This window comes from Quercus suber, unplaced genomic scaffold (genome assembly GCF_002906115.3).
Source record: "Quercus suber isolate HL8 unplaced genomic scaffold, Cork oak 2.0 scaffold_634, whole genome shotgun sequence".
NCBI lineage: Eukaryota > Viridiplantae > Streptophyta > Magnoliopsida > Fagales > Fagaceae > Quercus > Quercus suber.
The window spans coordinates 178,537-201,922 of NW_027070076.1; the positions used below are offsets into that span (position 1 = coordinate 178,537).

The 23,386-nt window shown below is 32.6% G+C and overlaps 2 protein-coding genes and 1 non-coding gene across 4 annotated transcripts; 2 read left to right on the plus strand and 1 right to left on the minus strand.

Moving 5' to 3' along the window:
* The first annotated feature begins 11,395 nt into the window (after positions 1–11,395).
* Positions 11,396–11,476, plus strand: TRNAL-AAG (transfer RNA leucine (anticodon AAG)). Its single transcript has one exon. It is a non-coding gene; the product is annotated as a tRNA-Leu (tRNA).
* A 24-nt stretch (positions 11,477–11,500) lies between these two features.
* Positions 11,501–14,931, plus strand: LOC112006481 (uncharacterized). The gene is made up of 9 exons (XM_024038760.2): positions 11,501–11,855; positions 11,962–12,037; positions 12,523–12,562; positions 12,866–12,924; positions 13,003–13,040; positions 13,171–13,234; positions 13,448–13,501; positions 14,321–14,422; positions 14,721–14,931. Exons 1-9 carry the CDS (start codon positions 11,677–11,679, stop codon positions 14,775–14,777), a joined length of 669 nt encoding a protein of 222 aa, XP_023894528.1. The 5' UTR covers positions 11,501–11,676; the 3' UTR covers positions 14,778–14,931.
* A 457-nt stretch (positions 14,932–15,388) lies between these two features.
* LOC112006426 (ubiquitin-like modifier-activating enzyme 5) lies at positions 15,389–22,828 on the minus strand. 2 transcript variants are annotated; one of them, XM_024038690.2, is made up of 14 exons: positions 22,569–22,827; positions 21,337–21,405; positions 21,129–21,242; positions 20,004–20,132; positions 19,656–19,724; positions 18,569–18,721; positions 18,439–18,475; positions 17,892–17,974; positions 17,530–17,604; positions 17,216–17,290; positions 16,962–17,048; positions 16,740–16,855; positions 16,364–16,410; positions 15,389–15,778 (listed from the first exon to the last, which is right to left on the minus strand). In XM_024038690.2, the coding sequence occupies exons 1-14, from the start codon at positions 22,656–22,658 to the stop codon at positions 15,642–15,644; spliced, it is 1,281 nt and encodes a 426-aa protein (XP_023894458.1). In that variant the 5' UTR covers positions 22,659–22,827; the 3' UTR covers positions 15,389–15,641. The 2 variants fall into 2 exon arrangements, with proteins under 2 accessions (XP_023894458.1, XP_065621576.1); XM_065765504.1 differs by lacking the exon at positions 20,004–20,132 and having other exon boundaries at positions 22,569–22,828.
* Between the last annotated feature and the right edge of the window lie 558 nt (positions 22,829–23,386).

The window sequence follows — 23,386 nt, forward strand, 5'->3', positions numbered from 1 at the left end:
TTGAGAACTTTTTTATCAACTTGGACTTAATAATTAAAAGGAAAAAGAGAGCAACTTGTCAACCTTTCCAAGTGACCATTATACCCATTGTTCCCATGCAAAATGGTTTAATAACCATACAAAAACCATGAAGTGACCAATACACCCTTGTTCTTGTTCATTCATGGGCTCAAAACTCACTGCAAATAAAGTCAAGTTTAAAGGGCTATTTGGTGAATATATTGAAGCTTGAAGATAAGAAAAACAGTGGGTGACATTCCGTTATATGAAAAGGTCCTAAAAGGCCTAATCATGAGGAAAATATAACGGATCACGTTATTGGGCTATGAGTAGAGTAGCTTTTCTCTTCTTTATTTTTTTTGTGTGTTCCTTCTTGACTTCTTGTGCAGTGTTTGTTTCTCATCTTTTTGGTTATTTAAAAAATTAAATTGACTTTTTCTTTTTCTAGGGGTTTCTTTTTTTCTAGGGTTATGTGTGTGAATGGGTTGTGTAATAATTAGAGTCGCACGTGCGTTGAGGGTTTTTGGGTTAGGGGGGGTCTTTTTCCCTAGAGATGGATTTTAAGCTTTATTGGTAGGCCTAGGTTGTCGGCCCCTAGTACAAAAAAGCCTTCCACTTTTGTATTCATGAGCAGCCCACGCTTAGGGCAGGTCGGCACGTGGGAGGGGCACACACCTAGTGAGACTCCCCATGATTATTGTGTTTTTTTAAAAATAAAGTTGAGCGACGTTACATTTTCACAATAATTTCATAACAAAATTTAATGAATAAGATGTTATTAGTATTTGAAAAAATAAAATAAATAATGGCCGAGATAAGAATCAGTAGTAAATTACCACCTAAGATGCTAACATTCTAAAATAAGAGATAGTAATAAACTAACGTTTATGCTTTGTTATGAAAATTTTGTGTTGTTAACATTACTCTTTTTTTTTCTTTTTTCTTTTTTCTTTTTTTTATCTTTTTTTTTTGGTGGGGTTACTTACGGACACTTGGACCGTTCAGCAATGGGTCCCTTTGTGGAAGACCTTTCTGCGTCACACATCATGTGGGTGGTGGGAGGTTTTATCAGATTTCTTTCTGCAGACAGCAAGATACGCAGAGAGAGTAGAGTAAGAGTAGTCCCCTCTACCTATGGTCTGGTCAGACTCAGAGCAAAGAATAAGATTGAATGAATATTTTCATTTAACTCAAATTATTTGGGAAGAATATTTATTTTTTGAAGTAACTATTGGTGAATCCTTCTTTCTAGACTAAATTAGCAGTGAATCTTATTCAATCTCTTTAATACAGTCTGTAAAGAGCATATGGATGGCTTATAGTTGTAGAGCTCAAAGGTTCATTTTAGAGATTTAAAATTGTTTATTTGGAAAGTTGCCCTGAATTCACTCGTCGATCAAAGCATCGAATCCTTATTGAGGATGATAGATGCCCCTTTTGCAATGTTAAGAAGGAACACTTGAACATATATTCTTACTATATGTACAATGACTCAAATTGTGTAGTCGATCAATGTCTAATTGATCATTTAAATTTCGCAAAATAGGGGTCTGTTAGGTAACGTTGTTTGAGCAACAATTTTCATTGATTAAACCACACAACACGTATTTTCACAACACTTTTTTACTCACACATATTTTCACAACACTTAAAAAAAACGTTATTAGAGCAACATTACCAAACGAGCTCTAGATAATCCAACAATTAGTCATTGGGTCAACATTCTTTTAAATGCTACTGAACTTCTTACGATATCTCTAAAGGATACAATTACACATAACTTACTACTTAATGCAACTGTATGTTGGAAAATTTTATAGGGAGACTATAAATTTTAAAACATAAGTTTAGAATTAGAAAATATTGTATAAATTTTTAAACACACTACTATTAAAAAGTAATTAACAAAAAATATATATTATATTGATGTTGGTTATAGGATCACATTATTTTTTTTATATAGCGTTTGCTTTATAATGATCACTCTTTATCATCAAGTTAAAACATCAATTAATTTTTGGTATAAACGGGATTCGAACACTATATATCTTATTCGACGATAAGAAACTTTATTGATTGAGCCAACTAAAGCCCACAACACTAATCACATTCATTGCCACGTGAGTTTGTAAACTTTTTGTGCTACATAGTTTTAGTATTTTACATGTTATGGATGTTGAGAAATACGCAAATCTGGGAGCTAAGGAGATTGATCCTATCATTCTCGAATATCTTAAAAGTCTATATATAGAGGCTTGGGAGGGAGTTTTGCATGAATAGAAGAGTGGGGGAAATCTGGACTCCTCCACTGGGTATGGTAAAGCTCAACTTTGATGCAGGCATGTAGTAGTGCGAAGCTCCTCTACTATGTTGGCAATAGTTTGCAGAGAAGACCATTAAGGAAAGTGCTTGTTGTCTAGATTGAGAGAACTGAGTGTGGAATGTGGAGATCATCTGTGGGCTAAAGCCAACTAGCCAAGGTTAATTACTCTCTAGGTCGTTTGTATATGGCTAAAGAAGAAGAGTTTTCTGATCTTATTCGTTCTTCAAATTTTTTTTTTTTAAATGAAATTGTAAAAAATGATTTTTGTTGTTGTAGTTTTTGGAATAAGGGAAAAAAAAAAAACTTATTATCATTTATTTTATTCATTCCATTTCATTTTTCATAAGAATCCAATGGCGAAGCCAGGATTTTTGTTTTGGGGGGGGGAGGAGATTAAAAAATAATAAAAAAGAGCCTAAATTATTAATTGATATTAATAATAAAATTATAAACAACAATAATTTTCATGAAAAATCTATTACAATTTAAATAATTGTAAAATAAATAAGCAATTGTAAAACATTCCTGACTATCAATCATCAAAGTAAGAGATTAATCTATATACATCAAGTTTAGACATTTAATTTGATTCCTGAAAATAAATTGAGAAAATAATTTTCAACTTTTCTTTCTCTATTCTTCTAATTATTTAAATTTTGAATTTATGATAAAAATCAAAATTTGAAACTATGAAAATGCAAGAAATGAAGGAAAAATAAATAATGGATGCTTTACTACTTTAGTGCCATACAAGATATTATTATTATTATTATTTTGTGTAAAGTTTGAGTTCCACGTGGTTAAATTGAAATGAAAGGAAAGAAATTTGTATAAGTAAAAAGAAAAAGGATAAAAATTGCCAAATTGGTCAAAAGTCTAAAAAAGTTTGGTGGCAGTGACATTTATTTTGTGTCAGATTCATTGTTTAAAGTGGGAGGAGTTGTTTGAGTAATATCACAAAATCTCACAATATTTTTACAATAAATTAAAATATTAATATGTCATTGGTCAAAATAAAAATAAAATATATCTATTTTGAGATGAATCTCAACTAAAAATAAGAGTGTTGTGAAAATTTGTTGCATTTTTAAAATTTTTCAAATAAAAATGTGTATTTTATTTATTTATTTATTTATTATTCCATGTTGGGGTATGGTTTGCAGAAAAATATGAGGACTTTTTTGGAAGGAGCCCCACAGGGGGGGGGAGGTGCCCCCATCTGGCTCCACCCCTGTGAGAATCATTATTACTTTCATCAAAAACATGTCTTCTATGAATTTTGTATTTTTCCTAAGATGATAAAAAAAAAATCATATCAAAAATGTTTTGAAGTGTCTTGACGAGTTATTCTCATCTAGTATTGCTCTTCAGCAATGTAGATTGTGATGTACATGAGATGATCACAATTCATAACGTCCTAGGATCATAAAATATATAATTGGGATCTATCCATGCATCCCAATCCCATGTAAATTATACAAAACCAGGATTACTTAGACAATTTTAATAATTTGATGTGCTATTCAATTATTTAGAGCATTCACAGTGATGCTCTTAATTTGCTAAAAAAAAAAACTATTTTTAGCACCACAAACAACGAAATGCATACTGCATTAATGGTGCTAAAGCTAAAAATTTTAACACCCAAGCTACAGTAAACTATTAAAAATGATAGCTTACTATAACTAAAAAGTTAATAAAAATAATATTTTATTCCAATTCTCTCTCATTTTCTATTTCTCTCTCTCTTCAGCTCCAGCCATTTCTCTCTCTTTCTTCTATCTTCTTGTTTTTTTTTTTTTTTTTTTTCTCTCTCTCTCTCTCTTCTTCTTCTCATACTGAAATCTTTTTTTCTCTCTTTGCTCTCTTTTGCTGTATTTTTTTTTTTTTTTTTTTTTCTCTCTCTCTCTCTCTTCTTCTTCTCATACTGAAATCTTTTTTTCTCTCTTTGCTCTCTTTTGCTGTGATGATGGGTTTTGTGGCCGGTTGTGGGTTGTTGGGTTTAATGTCGTATTGTGCATAGTGATAACGGTGCCGGTGGCTGGTGGTGTTGAGTTTGTGTGGCCGATTGTGTGGGTTTGTTGGGTTTTTGTGGCCAGCATTGTGGGTGGGTTTGTAGGGGCTTTGTGGCAGAGAGAAAGTGAGAAAGAAATTAATAAATAAATGAACAATGTTTGGCTTAGATGTGAAAAATAAGAGAATTGATGTAGGGTGAGTTATAAAATAGATAAATTGAGTTTTTGAGATGCTAAAAACTAAAAATTTTACCTTCACCATTATGAATGCTCTTAAATGTTGCTTACTTATTGAAATATAAAGTTTCTTATTGTTAGGACCTTAATGTAAGCATATTTTGTGTCAAATTTTCATGTTTTTTTTTTTCCTTGTTAGTATTTTCATTGTAATTTACACATTTATGGGTTACATTGTACTTAGTTAAGAGGTCAAGAACTAAAGTTAAAGTTGTAGTGAAAATCTCGATCCCGTGAAATTTGCATGTCAGGCAAAGTACAATTTTTGAAAAATATTTAACCTGCAATCTCGCACGATACTCGCCCCTCTCTTGGTCTAGCAAGATTGCAAACCTGAGAGAAATTTGTTAAACTCACTCTCTGTTATACCCATATACTTAGCCCTCTTATTTAACCCTCAAATCCTTGAGATTCTACACCCAAGTCTCATATTGAAGAGTTAGAGAGCAACCCTTCATTCTAGAGCAAAAACTCATTTTTTCCTCTCTACCTTCACTCTCGCCAATTTCCAAATCCTTTAAGAGGATATTAAAACCTTACACACTCAAAAATCTTGAGTGTTTTTTGTTGTTGTATGGTGTTGAGAAACATTGGAGCAATCCCTAATTCTTCAAGATGTCTTAAAGTGTCTAAGGAGACTTGGTCTAGTGATTGGTGGCTCAATTTGCGAAACTAGTAATTAGCAAGGAGAAAAGATTGGTGCATTTAGTTGCAAGTAGGAGCAAAGAGCTCGAATACATTTTCATTTACATAGCTTGGAGGGTTTGTAAGTGAAATTTATTTTGACTATCCTTGTTAGTGATATTGGTTGGTGGAATAGGCAATAAATTGTCTTTTGCTCGATTTTGGGGCTTTTCTCTTAGTTAACACATTGTTGTATTTTGGTGCTTGTTGCTATTATGATTATGCATCCAAAGGATATATCAATTGGCTAATCAAATTAAAAATTAGTTTTAAATTAGTAATTAGCTTATCATGTAACTGTTAGATGGATTTAATAGATATTGCTTAGATTTAGAATCAGAACTATTTTGGATATATACAATTATAAGTTTCTTTAAGACATTCTCCTCTCTTCCTGTGTGTGTATTAAAAATATTTAGTATTCTAAAAAATTTAAAAAAAAAAAAAGAAAAAAAAAAGAAAAGAGAATAAGAACTGTTTAGAGGATTTTAATGGACAAGTTAGTGCATTTTTTGCATGTTTTTAATTATTATCACTTTTTCCATAATTTATTATATATATGTGGGCCTGTTAAACAAAAAAGGTTAGGAGTTAGGGCTAAGGACATATAGCTGCATTAGTGCGATTAAAGGAGTTTAAAAGAGTGATTAGGACATCACAATGGCATATGTTTAGTGCCTAACAATTAGTATATAAGACCAAATGTGACTAATACTTTATTAAGACATGATAAGTGTGGGAGACCACGAAAATGAGGTGCTCTCAAAAAAGAGATTTTGGTGCTTAGGGCACCTCTCTTTTGGGTAATTATGTGGAGTCGCCACTTTTTTTTTATATATATATACAAAATAAATAAATAAATAAATAAAGTACAATCACATGTCCAAAATACATCAAATGTCATTGATAAAAAAAAAATAAAAATAAAAAATAAAAAAAAGAGTACAATTTTGGTAACATAACCTTACAAGGGTTTGGTCCTAACTACAATCTATGCAAAAAATACAAAACTTTGATCCTAGTTATAATCTACCAAAATTAAAGACAAAACACTAATCTACTAACCAAAATCCTAAGTTCGAGGGCTAGGTTACGGAATGGGAATGTGTTAAGCACCCATTCCGCCCAGACAAAGTCTGATATTCTAGACTCTAATAACCATTATATACCCTTTTGTACGATGTTCAATGATATGTTGTAACACATATGACAAACACTTGGCAACAATTAATTTAAACAAATTTGTCTTATGAATATGCCCTCTTCTCAAAGAAAAATCAAATCTATTTTGTAAGGTTGAGAAAAATGAAATTTGATTAACAAAAAATTAGATCTGTTTTGTAAAGGATAAAAAAAAAAAAAAAAAAGGATTTTGGTTAATAAAAATCAGATCTATTTTGTAAAGGATAAAAAAATAGGATTTGGCTAATAAAAATCAGATCTGTTTTGTAAATGATAAAATATAGGATTTGGCTAATAAAATCAAATTTGTTTTTGTAAAGGATAAAAAATAGGATTTTGCTAATAAAAATCAGATATGTTTTTGTAAATGATAAAAAATAGGATTTGGCTAATAAAAATCAGATCTATTTTGTAAAGGATAAAAAATGTGATTTTGTTAAAAAAATCAGATATGTTTTTGTAAAGGGTAAAAAAAAAGATTTTGTTAAGAAAAATCAGATCTGTTTTTTTGTAAAAGATAAAAAGAAAGATTAAGAAAAATCAGATCTTTTTTTTTTTTTTTTTGTAAAGTTAAAAAAATGAGATTTGCAAAAGAGGACTCATATTCATAATTCAAATCTATTATGCATACATCACATATTTAAAAAAAGACTTTAACCTAACTCTTAATTCATTCTTTGAAATTTCAAAATCTGCAATTTTTAGAAAGAAAACTTTTTCAGAAAAATTTTCAGATTTGTATTTAATGAAAATACAAATCTGTTTTGTGGTTAAAAAAAAAAAAAAAATCAAATTTGTATTCAAAGAAAATATAGATCAGTTTGTGACAAAAAAAAAAATCAGATCTATATTTAATGAAAATACAGACCAGTTTTGTGACCAGAAAAAATACAGAACTGTATTTAATGAAAATACAAACCAGTTTTGGATTTTTTTTTTTTTAAAAAAAACATTTTGATAATCATTAGCAGATTTTGAAATCAAAGAAAAAAAATTAAATCAGACAATCAACTAAAGAACATGTCAAAGAAAGTTCCAACTAAGTATCTAAGCATGACAAACATGAATTAAAAACAAGGCATAATAAAATCAAACATATTAACCAAATTCATGCAATGAACAATCACAACATATTAATTAAGGATTCAGATCCTCTAGATTTTCTAGGGTACTCTAATAATAGATTTTCTTAAATCCAAATCACTTTTTTATGATTTAAAGATCTAGATTTTGCCATGTCAGCATTTCACTAACAGTACTCTTAAAATAATAAAATAATGTTGCGAACAAAACAATTAATATTATTGTTAGTAGAATGATGACATGGTAAAATCCAGACCATCAAATCATTAAAGAATTGTTAAGATTTAAGGAAATCTATTTGATAGAGTACTCTAAAAAATCTAGAAGATTTGAATCCATTAATTAATGGAAAAAAAAAAAAAAAAACAAACAAACAAACAGAAGAATGAAACTAGATATCTCTTGCATAAGCGTGCTCTTCAATTAAACGAATACTTTAGAAATCAAAGAAGTTTTCACATTTTTGAGGTCTAAAATACTTTACTTACAAAAAAGAAGTTCTTAAAGCAAAAGTCTCTAGAATGTCTTTAACATAAGGAGAGCAGAAAAGTCAGAAAAGAAGAGCCCTGAATTCTGATCTTTTACCTCTATTTATGGAGGTTGGGATGCTTAAAAAATAAGTTGAATGAGATATAAGAATTGGAACGCGTCCTTATCTCTATAAATCTGAAAAAGATAAATTTTATCTCAATCAAGAGGTTCTCGAGTTGAGCCACACATTCGGGCCAATCGGCACTCCAAGAGTGCCAACAGGCCCTTTTGGGTGCTACGCCCGCATTTGAGTTTTAGATCGATTTGGCCTCCTTTGTAACGGATTGTTGAGCTGGAAATTGCACCTAGACACGTTTTTAATCTTTGTTCTAAAAATTAATCTATATTTCTTAATATTCAGGTCTTTAAAGTAATAATTATCTTATAGATAATTATCCCAAAAAAGACTTAATTATCCACAACTTATTTATTATCTAATTATCCACTTTATTCTCATGCAAGCAGGCTTATTTTTTATACTAACCAACAACCAATCACAAATTTTTTTAATTAATTTTAATTGTTTAACCAATTAGAATTAATTTAAATTAATCATGCCTGATCGGTTCCACCCAAACAAAATGCATGCAAACCGTAAATACTTGATCATGTGATATCTTTCAATTTGACGGTTCGATTTGGGAATCAGGCATCCCGTCGCGATCGTTAGAATCTCAAGATCATTTTTATGATATGAAATGAATTTATTAATGCATGTAATGCAACTATAAATTTTGGGTATATAAATGGTCATTCTGGCCATCTTCCAATATTAAATTATGAATGCAAAATCGAGTGTTTACAATAAGTAATGTAGGGGTGTTCTCATATTTATGTATATATTGGGCCAGAGGCTCAATCTGAGGACGTTAAACAATTTAAGGATGGGTAAACACTTTCATAAGGAATCATGTTAGTAAGTGAAAAGGTAAAATCCGGTTAAGGTCATCTAGAAGGGTGGTTCGAGGAAGAATCCCTCCTCGGCTGAGTAAAGCCGAGGTTAGAGGGTGTGGTCAGCCATCAAGAGTAACATTCTGGATCATTCCATGAATGAGGATAAGTATCAGGAAGGAATAGGACAGAGAAAGATCATGAAATATCCCAAGGGAAAGCTACTACCATCGCATTAAATACTCTGCAGCTAACTCTTTGAATGCATTGATGAGGAAGTGGTACCTGAACAGTAACTTTCAACCTTACAGCTACTACCTAAAGACTTTAGGAATGTGCTGATGGGATAAGGATTAACACCTACAATCTGATATGCACATGGAAGGTGGAGATGAAAGGGGAAAACAATATAAAATAAAAGAGAGACTCTGAGAGTGGAGGATTGAGAAACTAAGAGAAAAACACTGTAGCTATTAAGAACTAAATTTGTAATCAAACTTAAGAGAAAATATAAAAAAACTGATCTCCTCGGACTGTGCCGAGAACGATTTCCTTTAGTTTAAACAAGTCTATTTTCATTTTCTTATCATCTGAATTCACTTTACTTATTGTCTAACTTATTAAAGTCCAGTTTTCCAACCCACTCTCTACAAATTCATTATATTGGGCTTTTTGGGCTTAAGTTTATCCATCACTTGGGCTAGGAACTCAAACTGCGTCCTTACAAGTAATAAGTGACTAGTGTTAATACATGCACCAATTTTTTTTTTCTCTTTTATCAGAATCACTATAAGAAACAAAATATAATAATATACAAAAGATAAAATTTTGCTACAAACTTAGTTATAGTTTAAGGCTATAACTTCCTTTAAAAAAAAAAAAAATTGCTACATATTTTAAAAGTCTAACAATTGGATTATATGTTTTTTATGTTTTTAATACACGTGTCAAATTTTGTGTCAATTAGATGCTATTTACTACATGATCTATAAATTATTTTTTATGCATAATTTAAGACTACAAAAACTTGTGATTTAAACAATTGATAGATGACATAACTATTAATCTTTGATCTTCGAAAAATTTTGCAAGCATAGAGGATATAAAAAGAAAGTGTAATCCAATAGATTTTTTTTTTTTTTTTTAAAACTCATTTAAAGTTGATATTAAACCTTGGAAAATGAGATAGTTTTATAGAAAATAATTTTTGAAAAATTACTAATTTTATAGAAAACATTATCACTAAAACAAAAAGAGTGTTAAGCTAAAACCAAGTTTATACTTTGTAGCCAAACTTTGTCCATATAAATATGAGAAATATTACATCCACAACATTTTTACTTCACAACACTTTCTCTACAAATCTTTAGTGATAGGTTGTTATCAGTTATAAGTTCAAATTAGAACTAATAATAACTTATCACATATGATTTGTTAAAAGTTTTTTGATGTAACATTTCTCTATAAAGATATGTCATGATTTATTTTAGAATAATTCTAGTATCTATTTGGCATGATTAATTTTGCCAACTTATTTTACTATTCAATTTATTTTCGCTACTATTTATGGTCCCACTACACTTTTTGGTACTATTCATAAGTCTCACTATACTATTTCAACTAACTTTTACATTTATCTACAATACTTTCAATAAAAAAATTTCAATTTTAGCAAAATAAATGGATCCCAAACAAACCCCTAGTGTGTGTTTGGCAAAAATTATTTTTACCAACTTATTTTATTATTCAGCTTATTTTTGCTACTATTCATGAGCCTCACTGTACTTTTTGGTACTATTTATGGGTCTCATTGTACTATTTCAGTTAACTTTTACTTTTATCTACAGTATTTTCAACAAAAAGTTTTCAGTTTCAGCAAAATAAGCTGATCCTAAACAGACCACTAGTGTAAAAAAAAAAAAAAAAAAAAAAAATTTTATCTACAGTATTTTCAACAAAAAGTTTTCAGTTTCAGCAAAATAAGCTGATCCTAAACAGACCACTAGTGTAAAAAAAAAAAAAAAAAAAAAAAAGACGACGACAACACCAACAACTTTTATCACAACTATTTTACGTGGCAGATTATAATTAAATAGAATGTATTTAGTATCAAATGATACCATGTTAGCGATATCAAAATCCAATAAATATAAGACACGTCAGCAAAAAATAAATAACTCACTAATAAATGAAAAATATGTATTAGTGAGTAGTTATTTTTACACACATATCTCTCATTTATTGGGTTTTGATATGGTATTATTTGATACAAAATACTTTTTTGAAGTTGATAGTCTATCACTTTTACATAGACACACAAATTTTTTTGCACCACTCATATTATGCTATATTAAGAAGTTGTGAAAAATGTTGTGGTGTATACTTTTCCTTTATTTTGACTAATATTCAGACATAGACATAATTTGTTTTGAAAAAACCCGCCAACCCCGTGGAGATGGCCGAGTTGGTCTAAGGCGCCAGATTAAGGTTCTGGTCCGAAAGGGCGTGGGTTCAAATCCCACTCTCCACACTTTCCCTCTCTTCTATTTTCCTTCCAAAATTTAAATCATAAAAAAATTATTAAACTTTAGGGTTTCTTGGCGCGCGTTTTCCATTTTATTTTCCCGCTACTTTTTCTTTGAAGCCAAACACAGAAGCGGAAAGCTCAACCTAAAGCAAAAATTTTCTCGGCAAAAATTGACCCCCCAAAACAAAATCTTCTACTGTTCAATGAACTCTCGGGAGCTCGCTCTGGTCTCTACGGCCACCGTGTTCGGCGCTTTAGCCTCTGCTTTTGCTCTCCGTTTCTTCCTAAACCCTAAAAAGAAGCACTTTCCCAAAACTCACAACGGCGTTGTTCCCGCCAATTGCTCTCCTCCTAACCCATATGATCCCTCCAAACGCAAAGAGTCAGTTTTTATTTTTTATTTTTATTTTTTAGTAATTTCTTATTCATTGTTTTGGGTATTGGCTAATTTTTGTTTCTTTGTGTGGGTTTGAATTTGTTTGGTTCAGATATTTGTCATGGGATGATTATTTTATGGCAATTGCGTTTTTATCAGCTGAAAGATCCAAAGACCCTAACAGGCAGGTCATACATTTATATCTTTTATTAGCTCTCTGCTTATTTTGTAATTAAAAAGAGTATAGTAAATTAATTACCTTTATTCAATTTTGTGAAACAAATAAAGTACTGGAGGAGAAATTTGTGTAAATTACACTAACCTCGCTTGAGGGTTCGGAGAAATATCAATAACCCACTTAAGGTATTGATTTATATAACAAATAGTCAAATACCTCGATCAAGCATTTAGTTGCCATTATGAATTGAATTAAAATATATGTATTGTTTAAATTTATTTTTATTAAAATAACATACTAATCAGGCTGGTTATATGATAAGAAAGATGAGAAAAAATAAAATAAAAGTGGTAACATCAGGGGGCTAAGTTCCATTTTCTAATTTACTCCTAAAATTTTATTATGTTTTGAATTGAAATGCATGATTTTGCATCTGATGCGGGTGTTTTGGTAGTTTACTTGGTCTAATATGAGATTATTTATTTGGTGATCCAGGTTGGTGCATGCTTAGTGAGTCAAAATGGCATAATTCTTGGTAAGTTGTTCAAGATGGCATTTGAAGTATTTTAGTGTAAGATCTTATCTAAAATGGTGTGCCTTGTTTACATTTGCTATGAATGAGAGCCTTCTAAATGGTCCCAAAAGAAAAAGAGTAAAAAAGAAGTGGGATCATTTTAAAAACATGAAGCAATGATTGTGGTGAATGATATAAACCTTTGGTAAACCATCACACTATCCATTTTGTCATATGGGTTCTGCTATTTGTGAGTTTGAAAATTACAGTGAAAGTCATGTACAGCATGTTGAATGAGGGTTGTGTTCTATGTTCTTTGTTCAGGGATTGGCTATAATGGATTTCCTAGAGGCTGTTCTGATGACAAGCTTTCTTGGGCAAAGGTTAGCATTTTATGATGAATAAATTCCTCTTATTGTCAAGTAGTAGCTAGTAGTAATATCTGCCCTCTTATGTTCCAGAAATCCAAAAGTGGGGATCCTTTAGAGACAAAGTATCCGTAAGTATTACGATCTCATAAGACCACGAGATTGTATCAGCAAATGCTTTGTACTAAGTTGAAATCTTTACCAAGTTATTCTATATCTTAGCTTGGATTTTTTTTCAGCCCCTTAAATTGTCTATTGCAGTTATGTTTGTCATGCTGAAGTCAATGCTATCCTAAACACAAATCACGCTTCTGCCGCTGGGCAGGTTTGTTTAGGCATTCCATATTTTAGTTCCACTCATTGTCCCCTCTATTAATTTCTTTGAACTTTTTTTTCCATAATCTCTCTCATTCTCATGTAAATATCTTTAAAAATGTAAGTAATTGGCAATGATACTTGCTTTTTTTTCTTACCCCCCAATGATCCTAGTATTTTAGTGAAAGTGGCCCCTTATTTTTTTTTTTTTTTGTCTTTGCAGAGGCTTTATGTGACCATGTTCCCTTGCAATGAATGTGCCAAAATAATCATTCAGGTATGGTTTTTCTGTCCTCTTTCTATATATACAAAGTTATAGTAAGTATAACTATTTGAGGTTTTAAATTCCCTCATTCAGTAATGCTAATATTTCCCTCAAGAATTTGATCCATGGTTAAGGGGCTTGCTGGGAGAATGTTGTGTTCATTCCTTTTCTTGTCAGGGAACTGAAGTTTTAGGTCTAACTAAACACCCCTAATTGCTAAAGCATGAACTTTTCCATTCTCTCACTTAGTTTATGCACAGGTTGTACCTTATCTGCAAGACATGATACAAACTATGGGATTAAGTCCTCTTAAATAAATCACAAGACCCTTTGATGTGCACCATTTACTCAAACAATAGCAATTGCACTCACAACCAGAACTCCAGACTGGTGAGACCACAACAAATTTAGATAAAATCTATAATTGACAGTGTCAGGTTAGCAACTCACAAGTCTCACATAAACAACAACTGTTGAACATTTCAACATACTTACCTGATAAGAAGAGTGATATTTAAAGTTACTAGTAATGGGACAAAGTCAAAATGCCTTCCATATTGGCTATTGCAGTGTAATATTTTGAATCTGGAAACTGCCTTTGCAGTTTGTAGAGTCCCATTGGAGTTTTTGATAGGATCCTAAAAGACTGTATCCAGAAATAGTAACAACCTATTACTGGCATGTAGGTCATAGCCTTCTAGGTGATACTTGCTTCATAATTATCAGGATCTATCCCAACATATCGACTTTGTGCATTTTGTTTCCATCTCATCTGCTCATACTTTTCGTAGTTAGTTGCTTAATAAATCTAATTCATCTTCTTTCTTGCAGTCAGGTGTGTCTGAAGTTATATATTTTGTAGAGAAGAGGTTAAATGATTCCAACATTGCATATATTGCATCTCACAAACTACTATCAATGGCTGGTGTAAAAGTAAGCCTTCCTCTTTTCTTGTATAGATCTTTCCAAACTCTGAATTTGAATACTTGAAAAGACAAGGACTGCGCTTGTTTTGGCTTAAGAATACCCTCATTGATTCAATTTTGTTGATTTTTGCAAAAGTTGGCTCCTACCTTAATCTGTAGTTAACTCTCAAGTCTTTTATGGTAAAAGTGCTGTGTGCTGGATATGCATGTGTGCATTGTCTATGTAGTATATATGTTAAATATCTTGGAGACAGTTAAACTTTTCCAACTAACATTTTAAGACGAGACTTCTTTGTAAATTGCAGGTAAGGAAACATCAGCCACGTATGAATCAAATTTTAATCAAGTTTGAGGAGCCCTAGATTTCACATTTCCGATCAAACCCAATGTTACTTGTATTGCATGTTCTTAGTAAACTGAACATTTAAGTTTGTTGCTCACTGAAGCAATATTGTATCATATTAGCTCCTCGTTTTCAACTGTTCTGATTATTATTATTAGTGTGGCTTTCTTGCATATCCTGTGTGTTCAATAAGTACTACCTTGAAACATAATGACTGCGTAGGAGTTACAGAAGCAAATAGGGAGGACATCAAAATACTTATTCATATCTTCTAAACAAACGATTTTCAAAATAGCCAAAAATCTTGTGTGTGTGCGCGCGCATATATATATATATATATATATTCTAAACAAACAGGAAGGGTTATCATAGGCATGGGATTATTGGGCAGCCTGCAGTCACAGAATGAAGCCAGTTTTTTATCTTTGGTAAAGTTGATGGAACTATCATATCCTAATGCAGAGATACATAGTGCTGCACTTTTTGTTTTTCCATATTGCTGAATAATAGACTGTTGCACTCGATTTATCATCAGCTACTCATCGTTTTTACACTCTTCGCCCTCCCCTACCCTCCCCTCAAAAAAGAGGAAAAACAGAATCCACTGCAGTAGTGCAAAAGGGAAACCCATTTATCATGTTAAAGTCTCTATCCTGTTTCTTAATTCAAAGGATCTGATGCTTGATTTGAAGATGTATAACGTCTAAACTTGTACAGATGAATTCCCAAAAGGAGAGGAAGTAACCCCAAACAACCCCCTCCAAAAAAAAAAAAAAAATAGAAAAAGATATCCCAAATCGTGTTACAAAAATGGAGTCAATAAGTTAAATATCTTTAACTTGGTAAAGAAATTAGCATGGTGGGTGGGGAACTGTTGGGGGTATCAAGAATTGAGAGCTTCAAGTTGCCTCCTAAGATCTTCTAAGTCATCATTAGACGTAAGTGGAGCTTCAGAAGTCTGCAGTTCTTGAGACTTGTCTGCACTTGGGAGCTCTCGGACAAGACCTTCTGGGAGAGTATCTGAAGTGAAAGGCCACGTCAGAGAAAATAATTGACATAAACAAACAAGCATGGTTTAGTTGGCTGCTAGCATGACATAAATATCTAAATCCTGTTACAATTTCTAGGCATATGGTCTTTTAAACTCCCACCTGGGGTGGCTCTCTTTTCCATGCCTGTAAATGAAAGAATAGCTAAATATAATGAAATAAACTATGATGAGCAGAGAAGCGAAATAAAATGGTAGAAGCATAGCGAAAAATATGCTACATAAGGGACTGGAATCCCACATGAGGGACAAAGTCTCTTAAAAGCAAATGACAAACGTGTGAAGAGTGTTTAGCAATTTAGTGAAATGCAAATACACAATCTGTGAAGCAACGCAATGCCATTTTGGTGCCTGCTTTCCTGACATAGATGCAGAACACAGCCCCTCAAACAATCAGTGAATGTAATCAGAATAGAAAGGGTCATCTATGTGGGAGCTTGATTCACATTGAACAAGAACTTTGTGAAGAACTAATGTAATCCATAATCAATAGCAACTTAAGCAAATTTGTACCACAAGGCTATCTAAATTAGTTAAAGCGTAAAATGATAAATTACCAGAACTGGTTGCATCCATGCTATCCAGCCCACTATCATCAACGACACTGAAAAACCAACAGAGAAAAGATTTCAAATAACTTTTGACTGCTAAGACTTAAAAAGACGTGGTACTCAATATATGCTTACACTCAATAAATTACCAGAATTGGCATTATTAATGCGTGACATCTGATAATAATTACAACTATGCTTTGATGGCAAGTATAGTCAGTATCAAGAGTTGAAACTTGACAGTTACATTTAAGGCATCAAACTTTTCCTTTAAAATCCATGTAACCCAGTAACCCTCTTCTTTTTTTTCCTCATTTAAGCACTATTAAACTTTTTTCACCCATAACTAAGACCAAATAGAAACAAATTTCAAGAGAAGCACCTTATGCTCCATTCATTGTCAGCATGAAGTGCGAATTCTGGAACCAACAAAACTTCAGCTTCCATCTTTGCTTTAAGTGCAGCATCCCTAGCTGGCTTTGCAACAATGTACTCTTGCTGCACAGAACATATCATTTCCTCAGAAGGGAAGCTAATAACCTGACATTGGTATATTTCACGAGATGAACTTTGGTGAACCAAGGCTAGAAATTAATCTTATCACCTGTCGTTCTAGACAAGCTACATTTGAACACTGAGGGTTTGGCTTCATTTCCATGGTTGGGAAATAGTCTTTAAGAGAATTATATCCCTGGAGGAAAGCAAAACCAAGGCAGGAGATCAGTATATCACTGTTGATTTTCAACAAAAGTAGGCAGTGACCTTAACCTAGAGTAGCTTGCCTCAGCTATGCAAGTCAACATCACATGCCTATGAGTATGTGTGTGTGTATGAGAGAGAGCAAATGTAAAGACTTACCAAGTATGGGGAAACCTGTCCAAAATTTAGCAAGAATTTAAGTGTGTTCTGGACAAGAAGCCCAGCAACAACTCCCTACAAAACCAAATAAAACATGCTGAGTAAGGAAATATAGCAGTAACAACAGTTACGTACGCAAAGCACGCTACAGTGCAGAATATATTTACAACTCAGTCAACCACTAAAAAATTACAAAATATCTCTACTTGAAGAAGTACAGGGGAAATAAATACCCAAGAAGAGCAGTTGAAAGAATGTGAGAAAAGAATTATATTCTCTTTTGATAGATAAATAGTGGGAAAGAAAAACCTTACCATGGTGGTAGGTAATGATGCAGCACAAACACCTTCACGCTTCAGTGTCCGTTCATCTATTCCAGATGCCACAACCTAAACCACAAAAAGGGAAAGCACAAATCCCTTCACACTTCCATTATAAAAGTGTCCATTCATAGAAGAAACTAATTTTATTTTCTATTGAAAGGTAAGACAAAGGAAGATGTTTATAAAGAATCAAGAATATAATCCTTTAATGTCAAAGCCACCTAATATATAAAACCATCCTTAGAAATATACAAATACACATTCAAATGGGAATACTTTACATAACAACATCATAGATAGGAAATTGAGAATCGTGCACTCTCATCCAAATTTACATAAATGAAAGAACATACCAAAGGAGGTGCACATGCAAAACAGGCTGTTTCACCAGGTATCAACAACTGAATATGACCTGAAACAGCATCCTCGGATACACCTGCACAAATGTATGTCTTAAATTTCCTTATAAAGTACATCAATGTGCATCTAAACATACAAAACTTGCAATCTTGCAATAGCGCATAGATCTTGGTTTTAAAATGCACCCCACTCAATATGGTTGATGATGTCAATACACAGTTTTTACATCTAATAGATGTGGGTAAGCTTGTCTACATGTATAATACATAGTAGACACCTTTTGATACTATACACATGTAAGTATCCAGATATTGAATTTGTACAGAACTAGACAATGAATGGCACAGGCAAGCAAATTGTCAACCATATAAAATTTACACCAGGGGAAAATGCCAGCTAGAGAGAATTGAAATGTAAGCATAACATAGACCCATATCAAAACTTTTCACGTTAAAACATATGCATGTACTGATAAATATATAGTTCAAGGGTTCTGCTCGCCACCAAGGAAAAATTAAAAAGAGGAACTCCTATGCTTACCTGACTCCATCCATGTCTGATTCATTTCATTGCAAGCCTGTATAACCATTTATAAATTTAGATACGAAATTGAGAGAGAGAAACAATGAATTTCAAACAATAACAGGAAACTATGTTAAAGTCTGATTACCTGATTAACAGCCATCCTTGCTTCATAATTATCCACGCAGCTTAAGACCAGATCAACTCCGCTTCCTTCTTTATTTGGGCGAAATGACTTGTTTTTCAAACTTGACACAAACGTTTCAAAACCTTGCACTGTGGTGATGTTCATTGTATAGCTCTAAACAAAGGATGTACTGATCAGCATAAGGGAAACACTAATAAACATATTAATGAGATTTAACCATGTCAAACTACAAGAGTAACCATAAATATATAAATGTAATTGCATCTCTTCACTTCTCCAAAATTTGATCTAGTCTATTCACTAAGTTCTATTACTTTGTATTATGTAACAATAAAGAAGTTATAGATGAAATAAATATAGCGAACATGAGCAATTAAAGACCACACACAAGGTGGTGGGTTAGAAAAGTGGCATGTTTATGTTAAATCATATTTCTTGGTTTTGCAGGCTCCTAAACATGGAGCTTTTTTAACTGTAAACTATGACAATAACTGCTATTTATTCGATTTAACACAGATATGGACATGGCCGACTCATAAAGTCAGACTATAATTTGGGATATAGACTTGGAATTAAAAATTAAGAGCTGCTTATAGTTTGATTGTTCAGTCCCCAGTCAACAAGCATGTGTAACCTACGTGCTAATTCCTTATATTTTATTTTTCTGTTCGTTAATGCTGTTGTTGCATCTATTTTGGTTTTGTCCTATGTTGATAATAGATGAGTTCCACGCCATGAGTCACAATGAAGTCAATGAGCTCTAACTCAAATGAGACATCCACACTTTGTAAGAGCAAGGTGGAGGGTAAAGTCATAGGTTTACGATCCACCAGGCGCATATGTAACTTACATATGCACCCATGAGTTCATAATAAAACCTTAATTATGGGGTTCTATAAACTAGACAGATTAAGGATGGCCTATTTGTAAGTAGATAGTCAAGTCCATAGGTTAATTCAAGGATCAATGCTAGCAAAAAACAGAAAAGAAAGACCAATTCCTTAGAAAATGCGGATAGAGAATTCTAGATAACAACTTCACATATGCAATCAAATCATAAGGCAACTAAATCCTGTGAAGTGTTTACCTCAAGGACAACATCAGGATTTATGTCTGAGAGGGTCTGTACAGCAGCATCTGTCTTTGTCATATTAACCTGAAAAGACAAATTGCATTACATCCATTATTAGCAGGATTAAATGCTCATTTACTAAGAACTTTCTTATGCTAGAGAAATATAATTATTCCTGATCTGTATAACAAATAGGAAGACTGAAGCAGCATCTTCACAACAGTTAATAAAGAGGGAACGGTATATGCCATTATATAAAATCATTGCCACTTAACTTTCAAACCATAAAATTTCCAAAAGAAGAAGATCTATGATAAAATTTTAAAACATGGAATCAATAATGTGAATTATGCGGACAAATACCTGTTCTGGACGAAAGAATAACCTATTCATGTTTGCTAACTCCACTTTGTCATAATCATATAACAAAAGGCGACCTATACCACACCTTGTCAGCATCTCAGCTGCAACACTCCCTACACCACCTATTCCCTGTGACCTCCAGAGAATGACAAATAAAAGAAAATCAGAGCAACCCTACTAAATGTCTTGATTATTGTAAGGTATGTACATATTACATATTTTAAATAAGTATACAAGTTGGAGAACTCCTGAAAGAGGCCCAGGAACAACTTGACTGAACCAGACATAGGCTTGTTGTTGCCACTCTAAAGCTTTCCGCCAATGAGAGTAAATAACAAGAAAAAAATATCTCCAAGAGGGCCACACTGCTATTACTAAATGAGGGTAAATGAAACCAGTAATTTAGATTGAATTCATATACATGCATGCTAGAAAATAACCTCCATATTAAATTTTACACCCAAATAACAATACCACACGGTTAGGTTGGGCTCCTAATATTCTAATGGAATATTAGTATGCTTTATTCATAAAAAAATCTGAATGAAATAGGACTTTTTAAGTCACACATAAATCTGTGGCCGACCCAACCAAATCTGTCAAGAATCCATAGCCAACCCTAAATTTTGGGACAGGCTTTGTTGTTGTTGTTGATGTCACACATAATTCTAAGAAAGTGGCATCCCAAATACAGAGAAGCAAGCCACTATCCACCATTCAAAACATGCCAAAGACTCTATTAAGGACCTCATACTTTTGCTGCAAAAGTATGAGTGTTTTGCAATAACAATTTGAGGATTCAGTTTTAAATACTAACAGAAAAAATACATACAGGATTTGCAACTTTCCTTTCTTTTGGTGTAAGTCAGTAAAGTAGATCAAGAAAATCCAACAGTATTAAGTTGAACCAACATAAGTAATGGCGGGTTTTTGGGTCTTCAAAATCCCAATTCTCAATTATTTTTTTAAATAACCAATAAAGCCTAAAATTATTCCCTAGGAAATACACACAAATTGATTCACATGTGCAAACATGCATATATCATAAAAGGGTGTATTCTAGTCAATAGACATTCATTCTATAGCAACAAAAGAAAAAATTAAAGAGGAGATTTAAGTACATACAACTATGGCGACAGAGAACTCTCGTATTCTTTCATAGTTCTCTACAATTCCCATCCTCTGAAGAGCCATTAGCCTACTATAAGGATTGCTATCTACAACCTCTGCACTCATATCCTGCAGCCACGGAAATTAGTTTGTGAGTCAGTAATGCAATCAGGCACAATGCAATAACAAAACAAAAAAATAGTACAATACAAAAGACAGATACCTTGACTTTTAAACGCCGAGCAGGTCCTGACTTTTCCAGACTTGTAAGTTGTTCTACTCGCAGCCGTAACTACAAAATGTTAGTTGTGAGTTATATTCTTTGAAAATTTTTGTACACATATTATTATGTGTCTTTCTCTTTTCCTTTTCTAATAAAATTTTTACTTACGGAAAAAAAAAAAAAAAAATCATAGCTACAAAATACACTTTAAGAAATCACAACTATGCAATCGTAGCAACAAATTAAATTGATAAATCACAACCAAGGTTTAAAATGTCACAAAAGTGTTAAGAAAAAGGGTTCTCCTTCATAACAAAATACGGTTCATAGAACAACATGCTCAAACTTTGAGGCCAACTCAGTCCCAGACAAATTTTGAAGTTTGAAAATAAATTATATCAAGTTTCAAAATTTCCATCTTTCTGAAACTCAAGAAAGCCTTAAAAAAAATCATCAATTTTTCCCTACTTAACACAAGCCAATATACTTAAATAAATAAAAATAAAAATAAGCTTTACTTTCTTGTTAGAGATAGTGACTCATATTCTGAATTGGAAGTAACACTAGTCTCTAGTCTAGAGGCCTCGTGGGCAGGGCAGAACGAGCAGAGCGGAGCTTCCTATGATTGTAGGCACATTGCCAAACCACGTAAATCATCTGCAATGATTCTCTCTCTTTGCTCTTCAAGATCCGAAATTTACAACATTTCCTTTTGCATTATTTTATCAGCAACCAAAAAAGAATCTACATTGATAGTTTAGGCCTCATTTTTCACAGCCCAAATCCGATAGTATAAATGGATTTTCTTTTGAGAACTAAAATAATGTTTCAGTTAGCAATCATCGCTTACATTTCTTACATCAACAGAGCCAGGTCCAAAATTCGAATTCGAGCCAATTCTATCTTATTCAAGTTAGTCCTACAATTCAAGCTTCATCTAAAAATTTTTAACATCCATCACCGCTCACATACATGCATAAAATCCAGAATCCAAGCTAAGTTCGCAAATTTCAACACTCATCAACGCTCACACACATACATAACATCCAGAATTCAAGCTAGGTCCACAAATTTTCACATTTCACCAACGATCACATACATACACACATGCATAAAATCCAGAATTCAAGCTAAGTCCGCAAAAATTAACATTCATTGCTACTCATATACATACATACATACATACATACATGCATGCATACATATGAATAGCTATGAATTTGGAAAAATACCTTATCGATTGAAGCGCGATGAGAGGGATCAGGAAGCGATTCCTTGAGCGATTCGAGATCATGCAGCATCTCTTTCAGTTCTACCTCCATTGCTTCTCTGTGTGTGTGTGTGGAGCTTTTCGATCTGTAACTGTAATTCTGTATCGGTGTGTGAATCTGAGAACTCTGATAGATATATCACTGTGTCTCGCCTATTAAATTGGTTTCCTCCTTCGCACTTTTGCCTTGTTGATGAATTTGAGAGTTTGCTATTCAGCTTGTCTGAATATTCTAATTTTTTGGGCTGTTTTTATTTTTGAAGGCCCAGTGTATTGGTAGCTAGGCTAGGATTACAGATAATTGAATAAATTTTGAACCCACTAATAATTGGGCTCAAAATAAATTGTGAACCAAATAGGACGGAAGTGGAGATTGTATAAGACCGAAGACCGAATAAGGTTGAATAGACTGAATAGAATTGAATAAGATCAAAGTGGACCGAATAAGACTGAATGGACCGAATAGAACAGAAGTGTATTGAATAGGACTGAAGTAGACCGAATAAGACCAAAGTGAACTGACTAGGCCTGAATAAGATCGAATGGACCGAATAAACCAAAGTGGAACGAATAGTACCGAATGACCGAAGTGGACCGAATAAGATCAATGTAGACTGAATAAGAACAGAGTGGAAATCCTATCCAAAAAAAAAAAAAAGAACAGAGTGGAAAGAATGGACCGAATAGGACGAAGTGGACCGAATAGGACGAAATAGACCGAATAGAACTAAATGAACCGAATAAGACCAAAGTGGACCGAGTAGAACTAAATAGGAATAT

Coding starts and splice junctions, on each gene's coding strand:
- LOC112006426 (XM_024038690.2), bottom strand. CDS start 22,658: ATGGAGGTAGAACTGAAAGAGATGCTGCATGATCTCGAATCGCTCAAG. Junction 18,476..18,568: donor CAAGGATGGCTGTTAATCAG/GTAATCAGACTT, acceptor ATGGTTATACAG/GCTTGCAATGAAATGAATCA. Junction 16,856..16,961: donor TAGCTTGTCTAGAACGACAG/GTGATAAGATTA, acceptor TGTTCTGTGCAG/CAAGAGTACATTGTTGCAAA.
- LOC112006481 (XM_024038760.2), top strand. CDS start 11,677: ATGAACTCTCGGGAGCTCGCTCTGGTCTCTACGGCCACCGTGTTCGGC. Junction 12,038..12,522: donor CCAAAGACCCTAACAGGCAG/GTCATACATTTA, acceptor TTGGTGATCCAG/GTTGGTGCATGCTTAGTGAG. Junction 14,423..14,720: donor TATCAATGGCTGGTGTAAAA/GTAAGCCTTCCT, acceptor TGTAAATTGCAG/GTAAGGAAACATCAGCCACG.